General features: G+C 33.4%; 1 protein-coding gene across 2 annotated transcripts; it reads left to right on the forward strand.

The window, feature by feature from the left end:
* The first annotated feature begins 1,711 nt into the window (after positions 1-1,711).
* Positions 1,712-7,370, forward strand: LOC121732854. Of its 2 annotated transcripts, none has more exons than XM_042122844.1 (6): positions 1,712-2,020; positions 2,152-2,377; positions 2,686-2,925; positions 4,978-5,314; positions 5,762-5,886; positions 6,258-7,370. In XM_042122844.1, the coding sequence occupies exons 1-6, from the start codon at positions 1,907-1,909 to the stop codon at positions 6,857-6,859; spliced, it is 1,644 nt and encodes a 547-aa protein (XP_041978778.1). In that variant the 5' UTR covers positions 1,712-1,906; the 3' UTR covers positions 6,860-7,370. The 2 variants fall into 2 exon arrangements, with proteins under 2 accessions (XP_041978778.1, XP_041978775.1); XM_042122841.1 differs by having other exon boundaries at positions 1,713-2,020; positions 4,978-5,310; positions 5,758-5,886.
* Positions 7,371-14,632: the final 7,262 nt, after the last annotated feature.

The raw sequence follows: 14,632 nt of genomic DNA on the forward strand, positions 1-14,632 counted from the left end.
CCGCAACTCCGTTGCGGCAATAATCAATATTCGTTTATCACGCAGGAACCGTACATTGGAAGTATCCTATGTCCTTTCCCGGGACTCAAAGTATCTCTATACCCAGCAAAATCGGTTTAGAGGCTTGAGCGTACGGCGTGGTGTCTGTGTGTTACCTCTTCACGCGTGACGCGGCACGCCGCACGCCGCATTCCGCGTGAAGAGGTAACATACAGACAGACCAACAGATAGGTACTATCTACCAATGATGAAAAACTCAAAGCAGATATGTTACTATCGCGCGCGTTGTGAAGATTCAAATACGGCCCAATTGGGCCGTCTGTTTAGTCTACATCGAGCGCAGTCACGAACGTGCTGCGTCTTGTCTTACCTAAATAAATTGAAAATGACGTCGTGCGTGTATCGGAAATGTACCAATTAAGACTCGAAAGTAAACAAAACACATGAAATCTCTTACCACATGTCTTGATTGCAATAAATACCTCGATTATTTACATTTTCAATTATTTTTTCGAAAAATCTGGAAAAAATCTAATTTTCATCATAGCTCAGGCGAAGAAAGCGACAGCAATACGATTCGACGTTTAAAAATAGAACTGTCTCTTTTATGTAAATGGTTTTTCGTATCTTTTGTTTCACTTATCTGTCAAATTTGTCAATGTTTGCAATTTTGAATTTAAAAATTGTTCGGAAGAGATTTATGCCGGAAAATAGTATGGACGTAACATATCTGTATAAGTAGAATATCATTGGGTACTACAGTTTCGCATTTACAATAAGCAATTTATAATAAGTAAATATAAGTTTTAAGGATAAAAATATGGATAAGGATAAGGAGGAATATAAAGATAGGAATATAAAGTCATTATAAAGTACCGTATATAGACTATAGAAGTATAGGATCTTTTCTATAACCGTTTGCTATGCGCCTAAAATAGTTTTTGTGAAAAGACAAGCACTATGTGGCAAATTGACTTAGATCTGTCATGTCATCAGAAATTTAAAAAAAAACAACATAAAGTGTTTTTGACTTTTGAGTTTTGTTGGAGTTTTGCATTGACTTTTTTATGTGGACTCGGCATAATGGTCTCTACCAAATCAAAATACTGTGGCCGGTCCGCCATTTTATGTTCCGGTTTTCCGAGGTACATAAACTGTCAAAGTGTCGTATTATAGGGATGTCGAAATTGAAAAAATATCGATATATCGACACATCGATATTTGAAAAAATATCAATATTGGTCCTCGATATATCGCGAAAAAAATAGGCACTTGAAATGTTCACAAAATACTCAGTTTTATACATACTTTAATAGTAATAATAATAATAATTTATGGTAAAATTAAAATAAACTGTAGACACTTCGTGCGCAAGTACAACTAGTATTTGTCCGATTTTTTTGTAATTTTTGCCCGATATCAATAAGGGCAACTTAAATAATAATTAATAAACTTAAAATAAATTAAATAGTTTTATTAAAATTAAGGAGGCTCCTATATAAAAAAAAAAAAACATATTTGCCTATTTTGTCTGTACTATAATACATAGAGACAAAATAGGCAAAAATGATTATCGATATCCTCGACAAATATCAACCGAGTGTCCCATCACTATAGACTGCCATGTTTAGTTCTTGGCAATATGGCGCCGGCCACACTTTTTTGTAGTTATGTCGCTTCCATCTGTTTTCTTATTCATTGGAGTTTTGACACAATTCACAAATAGACTCCATATTGTTGTTATTTGTGATTTGTGAAGTGATATTGATATTACAAGAAATATGTTCAGTTTTGTAGTTCTACATCTTATTGATTATTTTTAACAACTCAGTTGGTAATAGTGAACGTCTCCTATTATGAGAAACAATCATTTTATTATTATTTGCTAATTAATTTGTGAGAGAAGATGAAGCCAATTTTGTTTCGTTTCATATTAGTTTTTATAGTCAATTGCGTTGTGGGACAACATAATCAGATATGTGAAAACAGTACGACAGTCTCCCGTAGTTGTACAACACAGGTACGGTTTAATAAGTTCTAGATTCGACGAGAGCATGACAAAATGTAATTATTGATTTATCGACTAATGTCTAATAGTAACCTTGAATGCAATATTATGGAGAATACAGTACATGGGGAAAACTTTTTTAGATACTAGGAGAGGACTACATTCACGATGGTTCCTGCAAGGTTGAAGTTATACCGCCGGACAGTGCACACTGCACCGATAATTTCGGGCCCATATCTTCGAACGCGCACATTGGTGGAGTCAGCCTACGACCATACCTACTCCCGGTGGATTTTGATAACTCTACAGTCAAATATTCGCTAAACCACGCTGTACTGAACATCACTTTCAGCAATATAAAGTGGAAAAGTAAGTGTTGTTCTTTTGTTTCATAAGGAAAACTGAACCATAAGGAAAAGTAATTAAGAAGGCTTTAAAAAGTACATTTTCAAACAAAACCGGATTAGTTCAGTAGTAGTAGTAGTTGATACTAGTTTTTTAACCACTGTGTAAATTTTTTTATCGTGGACTAATCCGGTTTTGTTCGCCAGCTCCTTATATTATATTATTTGAGAAAATAATTTTGATGTAGTAGAATGAAAGTTTAAACTCATTTCAAATTCAAGTATTGTATAAACTAAAATTATTGATCCTTTTATAAAATAAATTTATTGCAGCTATGAAGTTCAGATTCCAAAAGTATAAAAGCACAGCAATTGTAAGCTACTGTCGGAACATCATACTATCAAATGATGTAACATTCAATGACCAATCAGTGCTTTATTACGACTGCTACTGGGCTCTCACTGAAGGCAACAATATTGGGCAGAGCCATATCCTCGACTTTGAAGCGACAAATGATGGTGTTGTCAACAGGGGACGCTATTATTTCAACATGCCCTCTGCTGATATGTTAAGTGAGTATTTCTGTTTCCTCAATGACTCAAGAATAAATTGTAAATGTATGATTATCATATTCCTGCTTTCAGAAATATGTTTTATTTGAGAAATTAATAAGCAGACCTTTTAATTTCTCTTAAAGAGATAGTGTCATTTATCTCTAAAAAATATAATATTTGATTGATCTATCAATAAGCTACTTGACCTAATTTTTTTCTTCATGCTAATCGCTTCATATTCATTCATTTTTACAACAAAAACTAATATTTTAATATTTTACACAGTAGAAACCCATAAAAATGTTGATTGAAAAATATGCCTTATAAATGGCGCCGAAAACACTGCCGCCATAGTGTGACGTCATACGTTTTGTATTTTAAGCTCACTTTATTGAACATTTTTTTATGTGCTAAGTGTACGTGTCTAAAAGGGCCCAAAAATTATAAAAGAATTAAATAAGAAATTAGAAATCATTTGTAATGTTGAAAAGTTTTGGCCATTTCATTTCCCGTCTACAATAAATGGAGATAATATATAAAACTGATGTTTTATTTGAATTATGCAAGAAAATATATTTTAATTTATGTTGTTATGTTATTCTTATTATTTATGTACAAATTAACTTACATAATATAACGAGAGTGATAAATAAAAGATATTAAATTACGAGTGTGATGACGTCACATCCAATTCGGAAGTACTGCAAAAGCGTTTTCGTCAGTACAAATCCTATTCTCATAAAATCATATTTTCAAATCGACTTTATTTATCAATCATAATCTTTTATTTGATGATAAGTGTGAAATACGGTTTCCTAGACCAAGTTCTACTAGAAATAAAAAAAAGAAAAGTAGCCTATAGCTATTAAACATAACTCTTAATTTACAAATTCAAGGAACCTTTGTCCTTAAATAATTGAAGATGTGAGTGGAAGAATCGAACAAGTAACATTTCGTAACATACGGACAATAACTCATTTTTCCCTAATTATTTTAATAAAACTTGTAAGTTGTCTACTTCATAACCTAGCTAATTCTGGCTACACATATAATCCATAGTTTTTCTATTTCAAATATTTTTTCCATTTCTCCATTTAAGCCAAAAATCGGTAAGTTTTTTCATGTGACTTAGTACTTACCTTATTCTTCCACTCACGTCTTGAATTTGAATTTGTAAAGTTTGATTATTAAGAGTATCATTATCATACTTCAAACTAATCTATACTATAATATTATAAATGCGAAAGTATCTCTGTCTGTCTGTCTCGCTTTCACGCCAAAACTACCGAACCGATTGTAATGAAATTTTGTATACAGATAGTCTAAAGCTTGAGAAAGGACATAAGCTACTTTTTTTTTACTGAAAAAAAGGGTTGTAAGGGGGTGAAAATGCGTAAATGCGTTCAAATTAAGTTAGTTCCAAAAATTCATAATAGATGGCGCCGTGCGTCTCCTACATCGCGCTGATGCTTGCTCATATTTGTTTCTATAAGAGGAGGTATCATCTTACGTTCGAGTTTCGATTTTTTTCGATTGTTATTACTTATTTCTTTTTTACGTTACTAAATAATTCAGTACTTTATCTATGTAGTGATGTAACCTTAAACCTATCAATGATAAATAGTTTATGGGTAAAGTTGTGTAATTGGGGGGCTAAAATAAGCTTTAAAATTTGGCATAAAATATAAAGTTTAATTTAAAAAAAATTAAATATTATGTGCACACTGCACAGCTGTTTTGATTTGAGAGGTACCAGGGTTTTTTTAAAAAAGCTTTTGACACCAATTTTGTTGTCATCGCGCGCTATAAACTGAAGTCCACGCGGACGAAGTCGCGGGCAACAGCTAGTATTATTATAAAACATAAGGCCGGCAAATGGCAATGCACCTGTCACTCTTCTCATTTTGCAAGTAATAAGCCAATGGTAGTTGCCTTACTAGGTGATCCATTTGCCCCCTAATTTTATTTAAAAAAAACAGAAAAGGTACCGAGCCCCTAGCTCGTATATAGCTCTACCAAAGCTGTATTTCAATTAGACATTTGCTGACAACAATATTATTTTTCATACAGGTCCTACAATCACAGAAGTAGATTGGAAACCATTTGTTTACATCGAGATCTTCACGAGTACAATGAGATTACACATTGTCCCACCACCCTTCCAACTTCACATACCCGAATATAAAATAGAAGTTATGTGGGAGAATGAAAACGGAACTGCTAAGTCGGAACTTGTAAAAGTAGCTAATGTCAAGGTGAAGAACAGGACAAGTGAAGTCACATATGACTATAGTATGTTGAAGGACCCCGGGGCATACTACTTCAATGTACAGCCTATGCATGACTTGTGCAAATTCAGGAAAGTTGACTGTAAGACTGTCAAAAGTCCGAAGATCAAAATAAGTAAGTTTATTTTTTGAGAACGCTAGTAAGCTCTTGGCTCTTACATCATCTCCATATCCATTGATTATTATCAATTCTACTAAAATATATGATGTAAAAAAGCAAAGATTTCAAAAAGACATATTGGTTTTGCTATACACATAAATGTTTTGTTTATATATCTCTATTCACTTATAAGTATTTGTTTAGATTATGATCAATAAAAATCTGAAATAAAATCGTAAAACACATAAACTGCAGCTTATTTATCCATACAGCGAAATAAATACATGCAAAAGTGTGTCTGTCTATTACCTCTTTGTACAAACTGACTTTGCTGAAATATGGAGATACTTTGAGTCCTGAGAAAGGACATAGGACACTTTTTTCCCGGAAAAATGAGTGGTTCCTGCGCGATTTTTGCGCAACGGACTTGGCTTTATTTATTTTACATATCTTGTTTTCCAGGCAGAGAAGTCCATGAGTCATTTAACATCTGCATAGCCAGCATCACAGCTTTGATCGTAGCTACTCTGTTTGCTTACTACATCGTGTTGCGTGTAATAAGGCGATACTGGTGTAAAGAATATGCCCAAGGTAAGATGTCACTTTACTTTTAAATTGAAGACTTTTAACTCATTTATAGTAGAATATTGTTATACTAGACGAACGACGTGTTTGGCTAACTGGTTGTTCAGTTAGTCGACGTTCAGATAATCGACGCTTCACTACTGTAAAAAAGGAGGTAGATCAGTCTAAAACATGCTTATTTTGCTCACAGTCACGTAATTTGAAGTCGAAAACACTTTTCGTATATAAATATGGGTTACAAGTTACAATTAACTTTTGGATTGTTATGTAAAAGCAATAGGAATATACTTTGATTGCGAAAAATTAAAAGTTTACCAACAAAATAGAGACAATAAAAATGAAAAATGTTAACTTAACATAAAATTAATTGATTACAGAGATTCCACCGCCCACGAAGGTATTGGTCGTTTACTCACCAGCAAATCGTCTTCACGCGGAATGTGTCGCCTCATTTGTGACGTACCTACGATCAGAATATGGCTTCGAGGTTATGTATGATGGTGACATATCAAACACGGCTCATGGAGACCCCTTCATTTGGGCCCAGGAGGCTTTCAATCTGGCCTCCCACGTCATCTACATCGTCGGGCCCATGGAAAACACAAATCTGTACAACAACATATACGACAAACCGATTCTGGCACATAAGGATGTGGATGTGATGCTGCTTTCCCTGTTGAAAGGCAACAAAGTGTCTAAATGTCCAAAAGATGTCATGAACGTATTCTTCGAACATTCGAACGGACCGATACCGGTTGAAACTAAGCATGATAAGGTATTCTTCCTCCTAAAGGACTGGCAGAAGCTGATTGCGTATTTGTCGAGGAATCTCCTGCCGAAGAGGCAGTTGATGCGTACTGAGAAAGGTAAGAATTTATTGGATGACTTGACGCGGGCCAAGAAATTGTTGAGTGGGAGGAATGATGACGTGATTGTTAAATGCGATATGAATTCCATTGAGAAGAAAGTCCTTTTGTAAAGAAAATGATGGAATAGAAATGGTATACGAAACGCGCCAGTTGGGAAAAAATGGCGTCAATTTTCATTGCCATGGCACGGCAAAAATTTTTGGCTCGAAATTACGCGTACGTACGTTATTATGAAATTATGCGGCGCGTCTGTTTCTCGAAAATGTTGAAAAAGCCCTTTTTTTAAGAGTTTTGTCAAGAGATTATGTTAATGGATTGCTATTCAAATTCAATATGGTATTATATAATTATTGTTTAATGCAGAGGTTACAAACCTTTTTACAAATGAATTCTTTGTGGTCGGATAAACATTTCAATAACTGGTTCATTATATCTGAACATATATATGTATAAAATTGTTATCTACATTTATTAAGAAATTATAAGTGTTTATATCTTTAATATGGAGGCAGGGGATATCTGTTTAAGAGTTATTTTTCTACATATACAATATGATATGATACTTATAAAATTGTTGATAATATATAGACATAAACTTGTGTCATATGTCAATTGTGCGTTTCCAATAGGAAATTTAATTAAATGTCCTAAAAGTTCTTAGCTTGTGGTATTTATATCAGTATACTGAATTATTATATGGTAGGTCATTAGTTCTGTGTGATATCAAAGATTCGAAGAATGAATGAAAGATTCGAAGAATGAATGAATGAATGAAAAAAAAAATTGTATGTAAGATGTTATATTGTGATCAAAAACCTGTCCTGCATAATATCAATTATTTATTATAGTTTTAAAACTTTTAAATTATTGTTTTTAAAAGGTGCACTATATTATAATATGTACATACATATTATAATATAGTGCACCTTTTAAAAACAATAATTTAAAAGTTTTAAATGTGTTAGGTGGCTTACCTATATTTCCTTATACTTTCTTCTGATTAGTATTGATGGGGACAGTTATTGTGGTTCCATTATTAATGTGTAAAACTTAAAAAAACTTTTAAGTAACTTATAATTTTAGAATTATATAATAGAGCATTGTCACTTATAAAACTTGTAAAATTACGTCACCTAAATTGAAATTGTCCATATTCCTATCAGAAACGCATAATAAAATTTAGATAGGGTGACCATTTCGAAACTGTGTCTGAGGATTTTGGTAGCGGGAACGTCCGCAATTTTACTATTAAGTGGTTATTCTAAATTTCAGTCGCCGCGTAAGGGCGACTTTCTATTGTATATTAAAGAATGTTAAGGTATTTTTATACTGTGCACGTAAGACCTCTTTCTGAACATCTTCAGCTTGTGAACTTTGCCTATGTTTCTTGTTGATGTTATAAAAATTGTGACTATGATTAATGGTGAGTGGGGAAGTTTGCTTTGGCGCGTGGCAAAATTAGAATTACCATATTGGAAAATGACACTTGAATTGCACACATACTGTCAAATTTCATGGTTTTAGCATAAATAGGGATAGTTTTGAAAGTCATTAATCATAGTCATTATTTTACAAGTTGGAAACTAAACTACTGCAGCACTGACGTAAAATATACTGCTAAATATAATGAGGATTAAGTATATTTATTTGCTAGTCCGGTATTGCATTTGTCATGTGATTGTGTCATTATGACTGGCTAAGTTCTTAACAGACTGTCAAAATAGGATTGTGGGTTTTTCGCAAATGGAAATTGAATATTACTGATTTGTTGATTTTTAAGATGATCATGGATTTGATTACTACACAGTTTATATAAAATTGCACAGTTAAGAGCCAGTCCATACGGCGCGTTGCGTCGACGCAGTGCTGCCGTTTGACGCATAGCCGGCCACGCGGGCGCTGCGTCATCGCAGCGTTATTACTTATTACGAAGCAGTCTTATGGTCACAACTCACAGCACACATGGTATGGTATCAACTCGGAAAGGGATCGTCGCCGTATCGCCTTCGCCTCGCCGTCAACCAGGCGTCAACCTAACGTATGCACGTAATAACAAGGCGTATCAGTAGCGCCTGTACGTCAACTCGGCTACGGCTAGGCGACGCCTCGCTTACGGCTCGCCGACCGCTGTCCCCTTCCGAGGCGAGGCGATTACGTTACGGTTCCGCTTAGTGTGCTTTGCAGTAGGGAGTTTCATACAAACAATATTGAACGGCTCGAGGCGATACGGTGCCGATCCCTTTCCGAGTTGATATGTGCTGTGACCTTTAACGTCAACACCCCCTCCCGCTTCGTCTCGGGGGCTGCTGACCGTTAGTGTGCGTTGCGACGACGCAGCGCGCCGTGTGAGCACCTTGGTTATGTAAAACAACGCAACGGCAGCGCTGCGTCGACACAACGCGCCGTGTGGTCTGGCTCTAAGTTACAGAAGACATTGTCTACTGGTTTGGATAGACTAAACTGTGCAGTTCTATCGTTTGTAGCAACATACGTCAGTGGCAGTCGAGTATTAATGTATTGTCATGTGTTTTCTGTATTTTGGTATAATAATGAACAAATAATAAGTGTTGTATGGCTAGGCCGACATATCGTTTGTGTTGTATTTGATCTCATTAAAGGCGTTCTACAGGTCTTAAGCTCAATATACACGTTTTATATTATATAAAAATGATTTGTTGTTTTATTTACCCACGAGTGCCTACAACTGAATTACTAATTACTATTAAAACTGCCGCATTCAGAGACGAGTATTAATATTACTTAACCATACATTTTTTGTCAACTCTTCATTAAATAAGATTCAAAAGTTTAATCATCATTAAATTTATCTTGAGTGCGGCCATAAGACTTAATGAAGGCGACCATAAATTATAATAATTTCTGGATAAAGTCTATCACACATAGTATTATATCAAAAAAAATCAAAAATATTTATTTTTACAATTTACAGTTTCAACTTAACAAATAAAGCAGAGATTGGGACCACCTGGTAAGTATTTTACTTGTATTAGGCAGCCCCGCTCTTCCATAAACTATAGCATACATAACAACATTTAACTATAAAATATAACGGTAAGTAACTTAAAATTTTGTTTACAATTTTTGTTTATAAAACTAACATCTAGGAAACTACATGCCAGTGTATGTATAAAATATTTTATGTGTGTGAGTGTGTGTATGTGTGTAAGTGTGTATATTGCGTATGTGTGTGATTAGAACAGATATTTTTATAATTTTAAAGGGGAGAAAAAAAGGTAAGTAAAAATTTGAATGTTTAGAACAGATATTTTTATAATTTTAAAGGGGAGAAAAAAGGTAAGTGAAAATTTGAATATTTAGGTGATATACTGCAATATTGATTCTGTCTCCGCGTACGACAGACATAATAGCCAATGTAAGATTACATTTTTACATTTATTTAGATTTAGTGGGTAAATTTTAAGATGTTTATCTAGTTTATTGTATATGTGGACAGACTGTGAATAATACTGCCTTTGAGCGAATTGTGTGCGAACTTTTGGTGGTATAGCCGCTTTTTCTGGTCTCCTTTTTTTAATATTATCATTAGATTTATACGGCAATGTTTTATGGAGTCTTAGGGTACTATTTAAAATGTAAAGTTTCCTGACTGATAATAGTTGGTAAGATTTATAGAGGTCGTCAGTTGGGTAGCGGAAAGGCTTGCAGTACATGACTTTTATTAGACATCGCTGGCTTCTTTCAACTTCTAGGAATCTTGTTTTTGCTGCACCACCCCAAATCGTGACACAGTAGTTTATTAAAGATTGTACTAGAGCAATGTACACTTGTTTGATTGTTTTATTTGAAGCTACGCATCTAAGTTTCCTGAAAACCCATATCATTTTTCTAATCCTATCGCTAGTATAATCAATTTGGCGGTGCCAATTTAGATTTTGGTCTAAATATACTCCAAGATACCTAGTTGATATTACTTTATTTATTTCACTACATGAACAGTTTGTTGAAGTGTTATTTAAGTTAATGTTAGGCACGTCATGTTATAATAATTTTTATCTTGTAGCACTTATTTTCTTTATTAATTTATTTAGTATTTAAGTATTTTTAATTTAATATTAAATATGTTATTAGTTCCTAATGATATTGTCCACACTTTATTATTGTGAGGTCACTCATTGGTCCCAGCAGAAAATCAGTGCAGCAACTTGCTGCTTATATGCTGAGCTGGGGTCCATTTTTGTGAGATCACACAATAAAATGTAAATTAAGTACTGTACTGTGTCCTGGTTTTCTCGTCCTTTGTAAATGTTGTGTTGTGTGATGTACAAAATAAACTTTTCTTATTCTTATTCTTATTTGTTTGGCACTGGTGAATTTTTAAGTTATGGTTACTTTTAGGTTGCGTTTTATTATTTATAGAGAAACAGATATAATAGGTCTTGGTAACATTAAGAGTTAGGAGGTTGCTAGCCAACCACTGCGAAACTACTATAAGGCCATCTTCAGCGCTTCGAAAAACTGATTCCCATGTCCTGCCTGTGAAGGTAATTGCAGTATCGTCTGCATAGGATACCACTCGTCCATTTTTTAAACTTATATTTGTCAGTGAATTTATATATAAAAGGAAGAGGGTAGGGCCAAGAACACTGCCCTGGGGAACTCCAAAATCGACTATAGTGTCGTCACTTGTATGGTTTTCAATTTTTACTTGCTGTTTCCTTCCCTCTAAGTACCTAGTTTACAAGCAATCTTAAAGGTGTGCCTCTGACACCTATAGTTTCTAGTTTACGTATGAGTTTAGGTATTGATACAGTGTCGAAGGCTTTTTTTAAGTCAAGGAAAACAGTCAAGCATTTGTTACCTATATCTAGTTGTTGCGTAATATCTTTTGTCAGAGCCTGAACTGCATCTTCAGTGGACTTATTGCACCTAAAACCAAACTGTGAGTCCGAAAGAATGCCAAAAGTTTCCAGGTAGTTACGTAGTCTTTTATTAATGAGTTTTTCGATAATTTTAGATATTGCCGGTAGTACTGAGATAGGTCTATAATTATTTATATCTGTTTTGTCACCGGATTTGTGTACAGGGGTGATTAAAGATTTTTTTAAATATGTTGGAAATATGCTTTGTTTGAAACAGAGATTTGTCAAATGGGTTATTACAGGTACTACAAAATTTCTCGTTAATTTAAGGAAACGAGTGGGTATGCCATCCCACCCAGGTGCGCTATCAGACTTTAGACTACTAAGGACGCTGTCTACTTCTTGGAGATCAGTATCTAACAGTACAAAAGATGACATTATATTTGATTCCGACACAGCTTGACGTCTTTCTGTATATAGGTTTGTATTTACGCTCTGAATATTGTTAGCTAGGTTTTTTCCAACGCTAGCAAAAAATTTATTTATATGCTCTACGGATTCTTTAGGGGTTTCTTTTATATGTAATAGTTCTGTATTTGGTATTTTATTAGTGTTTAAATTTGTAATATTTTTAATATTTTTCCATAGTTTTTTAGTATTTTTAGCTGATTTGTCTATTTGTTCTCTATCGTATTTATGTTTTAATTTATTTATAAGGTTGTTACAAAAGTTCCTATAACGTTTATAGGTTATTTTCATAATTTCATTATTAGGGTCCTGTCGTAGTTTATATTGCATTTTATTTCTGTTTTGGATACATCTTAAAATGCCAGGTGTAATCCAGGGTTTAAGAATTATTTTAGATCTTGGTTGACTTTTCAAAATCTTGCCACTGTTAAGTGATTCAATGAGGTAATTTGTTAATTTTTCTATAATATATTCGGGGTTTTCGCTAGTCAATAGTTCAGAGATATTGCATTCCATAAGAGAAGCCATTGCTATATTATAATCTATAGTTTCAATAGTTCTATTGTTATTTAGTCGTTTTATTTTACCTATGTTTATAAATACTGTATAGTGATCGGTTATTGAAGTATTTAAAATACCTACATATGGAATATACTTACTATGGTTTTGTTTAATCATAACATGATCTAGACAGTTATCAAGTCTAGTTGGGAAAGAGTGACCTGGGAGAAATCCATGGGTAGACAACATATTCAGATAGTTGATCCTGTTTGTATTTTCATAGGAACTTTCCGTCGGTTTGCTGATTAAATTAATATTTATGTCACCTGTTATAAATATATTGTGGTGTGATTTTAAGGAGTCTAAGTAAGCACTTAAAGAATCAATAAATTTAGCAGCATTACTATTTGACGGAGATCGGTAAATACTTAATATAATTTGATCTTGAAGGTCTATCTGGATACAAGTTGCTTGTTCTAATCTAACTTCAGTCAAATTTGCTTTCAGATTACGCTTAACGTAGACCACTACACCATCGTTTTGGTTTAAATTATATTTCGTTCCTATGGATACGTAGTTTTGTAGTATTGGTAGTGGTCTATCCCACCTGATTCTACATTCAGTAGTTAAAACGTCTACTTCAAAATTTAAAAGCGAATGCGTAGTTGAAAAATCGTTAAGATTGCTATAAATACTCCTTATGTTTTGAGAGATTACTGTAAGTCCACGATCATTTGTAATATTTATGTGTTTAGATATATCTTGTATATCACATTGAAAGCGTTTACTAATTTGAAGGTAATCTATTTCTTTTATTCTTGTGTATGTGTTATCCATTAATATAAATTATTATAATGTATTTTAAATAAGTAAATAAAAATAAATGTATATATTATATAATTAATTTATATTTATTATAGCCAATTTGAGTGTTGTAATAATGCTGAGTAAGATTTTGTGGTTTTCTTTTGAATAGCGAATCGTCTGTCCCGTAGTGAAAATATATATTTTTAAATATACCTTTTATAATATTTAGTGTATTTAATAGTTTTTTCCCTTTTTTATATACATTTTTAATCAAGCGTGATAGTATTTTAGTTTCTTGTATGTCTAAGTATTTTAATTTATAAAGGCTAGTATGTACGTAAATGTAAGTGTATGTGTTTGGCATGCGAGCACAAAAATAACTTAAAAATATAATCACACAAAAATTACAGGCTAATTTATAAATAACTAAGCAATAAATTGATAGGATAAGGGCTAGTCAAGCCGTGACAAGCTGGTGAATTTGAGCTTCGCTGGTAACTAAAATAATTTTTGAGTTTTCTTCCTTGCGGACGTAGACCTTTCCGTAAGCTGTCCAGCAGTATTTATAAGAGTGTGACTTGACCAGATCTCTAGCCAAAAAGAATAGTCTGGCGGCTTTAGCAGTTAGTTGCTCTGATACATAAATGGGCGTATCCTCTGAGAAGCGGTGACCCAAGTGTCTCGCACATAATTTCGATTTATTTTTTATGTTAAATGTTTTACACATTCTTATGAAATCATTTTTTAATATTGTTGAGGAGGTTTCAATAATTATTGGCGTATTTTTAACATCCTCTCTTTTTCCACGCACTCTATAAATATCCTTGATATCGGATTTTCCCATTTCACAATGAATAGTTTTGGAGAGACTTATTACCATGTCAATAAGGTCCTCTTTCGTTTCATCGGATTTCTTAGGGACATTTTTTATTTCTAAATTACTTTTACGTCTATCTTTCTGCAGGTCTTCTATTTTGTCTTCTAACACAACAATGTATTTTTTGTCCTCCTTAACTTGTGCCTCCAGCTTTGTGACTTTTTCCTGCAATTCCTTGTTTTGAGATATCAAAAAAGATATAGAATTTTCGATATTTTGATTGGATTTCTTAATTTCTTGTAAAAGGTTTGAGTATTTCTGGAATTCAACATTTTGCGTTCTCATAAAAGTTGTAAACATGTTTTTCATTTCATCTCTTAAAGCACTAAAATCTGAGCTCTGATCATCTTCTCGTCTTCTTTTTCCGGTGCGGGTAGTTATTAAATTCG

Source organism: Aricia agestis, chromosome 13 (assembly GCF_905147365.1).
Source record: "Aricia agestis chromosome 13, ilAriAges1.1, whole genome shotgun sequence".
NCBI classification, from domain to species: Eukaryota; Metazoa; Arthropoda; class Insecta; order Lepidoptera; family Lycaenidae; genus Aricia; species Aricia agestis.